At 40.1% G+C, this 7,013-nt stretch overlaps 1 protein-coding gene across 1 annotated transcript in view; it reads right to left on the bottom strand.

The window, feature by feature from the left end:
- Positions 1 to 3,226, bottom strand: part of LOC103201954 (cytochrome P450 4Z1) — a 67,479-nt gene extending 64,253 nt beyond the window's left edge. Inside the window, exons 1-2 of the mRNA XM_007946724.1 lie at positions 3,050 to 3,226; positions 534 to 675 (exon numbers count right to left, since the gene is read on the bottom strand). Coding sequence (XP_007944915.1) covers positions 534 to 675; positions 3,050 to 3,226 — 319 coding nt within the window. The remainder of the gene's footprint in view (positions 1 to 533; positions 676 to 3,049) is intronic.
- Positions 3,227 to 7,013: the final 3,787 nt, after the last annotated feature.

The following is a 7,013-nucleotide window of genomic DNA, read 5'->3' as shown; positions in this document are numbered from 1 at the left end:
AAAAAAAAAAAAAAAAAAAGAATCACACCTGGGAATCTTGTTAAACTAGATTCTGATTCAGTATATCTGGGGTGAAAATGCAAATTCTCAAGAGTGGGTCAAATTGGAATGAACCTGCTTGAAGCCCTGTGGAAAACTAGGGGCCACCTGTTAGAGCCTCCACTGTCACTGCCATTTCCCAAAGAATGAACATCATTAGTGGATGTAGCATCCACAGGAGACACTCACCTCTGTCCAACACTAGTGTTACGCCAATCCATAAGCACATCACTTTCCCTATCCCCAAACTCTGCCCAATCTTCATAATAGGTGCTGAAAGTGTGGTCCTGAGGTTTTAAAGCTAAATGTGGTGAAAGGATCAGAGAAAGCCTGAGCTGAAGGGGAATGGTTCCTTTTTAACAGCCCTGAACAGAGTCCTGAGTCCAATGTCCAGGAGCACGTCAGATTTTTCTTTCAGTATATCAAGGTTTCCCGTATAATGCTTCAACTTGTCTTTCCCTAGGGCTACACCCTGAAGTCCTCTTTGTTTTTACCTTTTCTGTTCAGCAGAGCCTTGATGTAGTCTGGGTCATAGACATAGAAGAACATCATAAAGGGTCCGATCCAGATGGGCACAGCACAAGGGTATTTTTCCACCGTCTCATTGTATAACTCAAACTCTTTTTCTGGGTAAAACTGTTATAAGATAAGTTGTGGAGAATTAGTGAAAGTACCACTCTAGAAGAATCTTGCTCCCCTCAGTTGAACCATGAACTAAGTTCAAGGCCTTTAGCATATCACCCAATCAAAAGGATCCACACTTTGCTGAAGACACACTTTCTTCTTCTCCACATGTCTCCAGCACCTCTGTTGTATCTTTCTGATACAAAGTAGGCACTCATGACATGTTGGCTGAGTGATTTATCTTGTCACTCCAGCCTCTTTCATCTACAGTGGAAACTTTATACTATCTACTCTGTCACCAGAGTCACCCTCCTGAAGGACAAATGGATCATGTCACTTTTCCTCACAAAATAATTCCCAATCATTATTAATAGCTGGTCGTCAAGAGTTCCTACAGTTTCTCTCAGCCAAAGGATAGACAGGCCTATGAGAGGACAACTGCACTAGGGAGATGCACTCCTTAGAACAGCCAATCATGGAAGATCAGAAGGGTGGCATTTGCACAAGGAGAAAGCTATGCAGGCAGGAATGCATAGGTAAGAAGAACACAGGGAAGGGATAACCACAGGGAGGAGGTGGGAGGAGAGCTGTTACATTGTGGGGATTGTAATCAGCATCACAAAACAAAATATATATGAACTGTTGAATGTAAAACAAATCTGCTTTATAAAATTTCAGTCAAATCACAATAAAAAGGTGTAAAAAAAAGTTGCTAGAATTTGAGCTTCTGTCTTTGCAGCTACACCTCCTGACCCTGTGTGGGGCTCTCAGTCTATCTGCCTGGCATACAAAGTTACAGAGCAGGGAGCTGTCAAGTCTTCTCTGGGATGAGAAGAAGGCTTTCGATGGGAAGGCACATTCGAAATGAATGAATGTGTGAATAGAAAACTATCATGTGAAGACTAAAACTAAAAAAACTCACTGCTGTAGAGTTGATTCTACTCATAGCGACCCCTCCTTGGGTTTCTGAGGTGGTATCTCTATGGAAGTAGATTGCCCAATCTTCCTTCTGAGGAGTGGGTGGGTTTGAACCATCAGCCTTCTGGTTAGCAGTCAACAGTAATGGAAAAGAGAATTCTGGTGAGAGAGAATGGAGCATGCAAAGGCATAGAGCAGTGGAAACATGTGAAACCTAGCAGGAGAGGGAATGGGTCGCTGAGGCTGGTGTGAAGGGGATTGGGTGGGAGTGTTGGGAATAAGGCCAGAAAAGGTGGGCCAGAACTGCCTGTAAAAGACCTTATAGAGTAAAGTAAAGAGATTAAAGATTAAAACTTCATTCCTTTGGCAAATCAGGACATATGAAAATTTAAGCAGAGAACTGATATATCAGCTGTGTGACTATGGCACAGTCCATATATTCTATTCACTGGGCCTCAGCAATGGATCCTGTGTTTTGAGGAGTGTTGGGAGAATTGGTCATGAGGCCAAGTAGGGATGATGTGGACTTTGGGGCAACACAGATCCAAGTTCAAATTCTAGCCTGACACTCATGACCTAGATCTTCAGGGCCTCAGTTTCTTCACGTGTATAACTAGAGATAATTCTATGTCACAAAGCTGCTGTGAAAATTAAGTTAAATTAAAAACATAACATGCCTGGCACAAAGTAAATGTTTAAAAACCGTTTCCTCCCTCCTTCCTCTCTCAAGGAGCTCTGGTGGCTCTGTGTTGAAAACATTGAGCTGCTAATCAAAAGTTTCAAATCTACTAGCCACGCTGTGGGAGAAAGTTGAGGGAGTCTGCTTCTGTGAAGATTTACAATCTTAGAAACCCTAGGGGTTGCTCTACTCTGTCAGATAGGGTTGCTATGAGTCAGAATCAACTTGATGGCAGTGGATTTGGGATTTTTTTTTTTCCTCTCTCAGAATTCCCCTATATGGGCTTTCAAAACTTGAAAACTCAGAAGACTGGGGTTCAAGTTTCACCCTGTCATATATGAGGTACATAACATGAGAATTTGCATCTCTATCTTAGATTTCAGTTTTCTCATCTGTAGCATGGGAATAATGGTAATTGACGGCACATAACAACAACAACAGCAACAACATATTATAGGATATTTGTGAAAATCAAAATGAGATCATCTATGTGACAGGAGCTCTGGTAGCATAGTGCCTAAGGCACTTGACTGCTAACCAGAAGGCTGGCGGTTCAAACCTATCAGCCACTCCTCGGAAGGAAGGTTGGGCAACCTACTTCTGTAGTGATACTGCCTCAGAAACCCAAGAAGGGGTTGTTATGAGTTGGGTCCGACTCGACGGCACATAACCACCACTACAACAACATATGGCAGGATATTGGATATTACATAAAGTCTCACAAATCTGTTGTTTTAATACTTCCTCTCTCTGTGTCCTTTAATCTCTCAGCTCATTTTTTCTTCTTACCTTTTTGTGCCCATAGAACCAATGGCCAGGGGGCGCAGGGAACAAATTCAGGTCCCTGAGCAACTTCCTTCTCCTCTGGTATAGCTTGACAGCCTGCAGCACAATCAGGGATATGCAGAGAAGAAATAGTAGGCAGAATGGCTGATTCAAGAGATGCTCAAGCCAGCAGGATTCCATCCTTCTCAGAGGTGCTGGACTCTGGAGAGCCTGGGAGAACTGCAGTCTCCTCCTATGCTAGGCCCCTCATAAATGCATGGGAATGCCCCCGAGCAACTATGGGCTCTTCAGAATGCTGTGTCCAAGGAGGGGGAAGGAATAGAAGAGGAGTGGCCTTAGCCTGTAGGGGAGAAACAGCTGAGATGTTGGCCAGCAATTTCTAGAAGAACCAGCTTTACAGACAGGGGCTGTATGCATGACACATACATACAGAGACTTTTTACATTGACATGTCCTTTCAGAGTCTGAGTTCTCATCTATTTACACTTCGTGGCATCTTCATCTGTTCCTTCTTTTTTGGTTTGGAGCTGGAACCAGGAATTGGCATTTTAAATCATTATTTTAAAAAAGTTTATTTTATTTTTGTTGTTGATAATATACACAACAGAACATAACCAATTCACAATTTCTACACGTGCAATTCAATGACACTATTTACATTCTGCAAGTTGTGGAACCACATTCAGCCTCCTTTTCCAAAGTGTTCCTCCCTCATCAGCATAAACTCACTGCTCTCTAAATTCCCTATCCAAGTTGCTGTTGTCAGTTTGATCCCATGCAGATAGTTTTTTGAAGAGCACACAGTTCAGGGCAGACATATTTTACTACTTAAGCTACATTTTCATCCATTCTTGCAAAAAAATCTTTTTTGAGCAACCACTGTGGGCTAGGTAATAGGTATATAGAGAAGGGAATCTTAAGTAAAAGTTTAGGAAAAATATAAGGCTAGAAAAATGCCTTCTCTTTGTCTGGGGAAATTCAATGAAATCAAACCAAAATCTACTCAGGAATTTGCGTGAAAGAGAAAGCACAGTCTCCAAAGCAGAGGAATGCTGAGCCCCTGTTTGCGAACTCAGAAACCTCAGGTCTATTATTTTATGTTCATGATGCGACTGTGTCTTCTAGTGCCCTGGTGGGGCTTTTGTAGTGAGAAGACCTTTTATACCACGAACCTTTAACCAGCTTCTAGCATGTATCCAACTTATGTTTTCCAGGAGTATAACTGATTGTCTCAAACCAACCTGAAAAATGTCTGTTTCGTTTTTAAAAATGAAATTTCATTATTTTGGGGGATTATGTAAATATTACTTGCACAGAAAAAACAGTCTGTAAAAATATAGACTAAATATTTTAAAAATAGGAATCATTTAAAACTCAAGTTCTCAGAGATAACAGCCAAAGATAAATTGGTGACTTTTTCTCATTTAACAGCACAACTTGAAAATTTCTCCAAGTCAATGTAATAACTTTTACTCATCCCTGTAGTGATCATATAACAGTCTATGACATGGAGGAAAAATATAATTAAATGTAAGTGTTGGCTTTGATTTTCTCCTTTAAGGAGAAATCTTCCTTACCTTATCAGCATATGCATAATCTTGAGAGTGAGTGTCTTGTTAACTTTTGCACCCTAGGCATCTTGCTAGCCCTGACTTACAGATTTTACCATTCAAAACAAAGGGAAGATGGCTTCTACTTAGCATTGTGACAAAAATGTCTGAGATTCAGGAAGATTCCTGATGTTAAGTAGAAAATGTGTGTAATATTTTGATAAAGGATACTTTTCAATCCTTTTCTGTTGCTCTTGTTCAAGTGAGATAGCTTTTTGTGTATGTGTATGTGTGTGCTTTTAGGAACAGTTTCTTATGTAGGAGACTGGGAATTAGCTAAGATGGTGTTCAGGCTTCATGGTTGACAGACTTTCTCTTCTCATGTAACTGGGAAGTTTTGAAAAATAGAGCCTCATAGAAATTTTTAAATCTGCCTGCTCTCTTCTCCCTACTCACTATTATTGACACTTCTCATCTCTTAACCCCTGTTCATTTTGGATTCTATTGCTCAGTATTTCTTTGCAGTGTGGGACTGTCTTGGAAAGGAAAGACCAATTAGTATTTGGGATTCTTAGGGCTAGAGGCACCTTAGAACTACCCTACAGTCCCACAGTTCATTCCAATCACATTCAGAGTTTGTTGGGAAACTCCCTCCTAGCTTCACTCTTGCTCTCAGATTAACCTTCAACTTTGACTTTAGTGGTGTTCTCTATTCTCTATTTTAGGGGTTCAGTATGTGATATCAGTTTCTGGATTATCAGGTCATCAGAGCTATCAGAAATCCTTTTGTTGGACATTGTTGCTCTTTTTGGTTTATGTTGTCATATATCCTACTTTTGTTGAGAATGTCTGTAGTTTTCATCTTCCTTTTGCCCCCTTTATCTATTCTAGTTGCTTTATCAGTTTTTGTGAAGGGATTCATGAGATTTTAAAAACTATATTTTAAATATATCATCCCACTGTCTTCTAGCCTCCATGTTTCTAATAAGAAATTACCCATTAATCTTATTGAGAATCCTTTGTATGTAATACATTTCTTCTTTATTGCTGCTATCAAGATTTTCTCTTTGCCCTTTGATCATTTGATTATAATGTATCTCTGTGTGCATCTCCTTTAGTTTGTCTTGTTTGGAATTTGTTGATCTTTGTGAATGTGTAAATTAATTTTTTTCATCAAATGTGAAAAGTTTTTGGCTTTTGTTTCTTGAAATATTCTTCCATCCTTTGTTCTCCTTCTTCTTCTTCTGGTAATCCCATAATGTGTGTGTTTTGGTATACTTGGTGTTGTTCCGTAGCTTCCTTAGTCTTTGTATAGTTTTATTATTTATTTTTAATTGATTCCTCACATGGAATAATTTCAATTGACCTTTTTTCAACTTTGCTCATTTTTTCTTTTATTAGTTTAGATCTGCTGTTGAGTTCATCTAGTGATTTTTATTTCAGCTGTTGCCTTTTTTTTACCCCCAGAACTTCTATTTGACTCATTTTAAAATAATTTATATCCTTTTAATCATGCAGAGTCACCTACAGGGATCTAAATGAGGAGCGGGAACCCAGGCCATAACCCACAAGCAGCAAGGTGAGAGAGCAGGGAAAAGACAGAAAAGGCCAAGGGGACCAGGTCAGAGCGAGGAGTCAGCTGCAGGGATCCAGGTAAGGGTGGTTGGAGAGGTTTCCAACAGCTAAGGGAAACAAATTTGTCTGTCGATTTGTCCTACTGTGGTGATGTGTTGCTGTGAGTCTTGAGGCTGTGCCACTGGTATTTCAAACCCAGTGGGGTGCACATGGTGCACAGGTATCAGCAGGGCTGCAGCCTGAGACAGACTAGGAAGAAGGAAGAGGCCATCCAGGCCATCCACTTCTCAAAGATTTGGCCAAGGAAAACCTTATGAATAGCAGAGAAACACTGTCTGATACATTACTATGCAACTTTATGAATAGCCCAGAAACATTGTCCAATACAGAGGAGGAAGATGAGTCATTTAGGTTAGAAAGCTCTCAAAATAGGACTGGGCAATTGCTGCATTATCAGCTTAAACCAGCCTTACTCATATGGATAAGGTAAAGCTTTTGAGACCTCCATTTGCTGACATGACACCACTCAAAATGAAGAGAAACAGTGGCAAACGTCCATTAATAATTGGAACATGAAATGTATGAAGTACGAATCTAGGAAAACTAGAAGTTGTCAAGAATAAATGGAACACATAAAGATTGATATCCTAGGGATTAGTGAGCTGAAATGGATTGGTTTTGGCCATTTTGAATAGACAACCAACCATATGGTCTACTATGCTGGGAATGACAGTTTAAAGAGGGATGGTGTGGCATTCATCATCACAAAGGATGTTTCAAGATCTGTCCTGAAGTACAATGCTGTCAGTGATAGGATAATATCCATATGCCTACAAGGAAGA

The sequence above is a fragment of the Orycteropus afer genome, unplaced genomic scaffold, assembly GCF_000298275.1.
Source record: "Orycteropus afer afer isolate SDZICR_OR568_19922 unplaced genomic scaffold, OryAfe1.0 scaffold00169, whole genome shotgun sequence".
Lineage (NCBI taxonomy): Eukaryota > Metazoa > Chordata > Mammalia > Tubulidentata > Orycteropodidae > Orycteropus > Orycteropus afer.
Note: the sequence above shows the minus strand (reverse complement) of the source record. Positions and strands in the feature narration are given on the sequence as shown.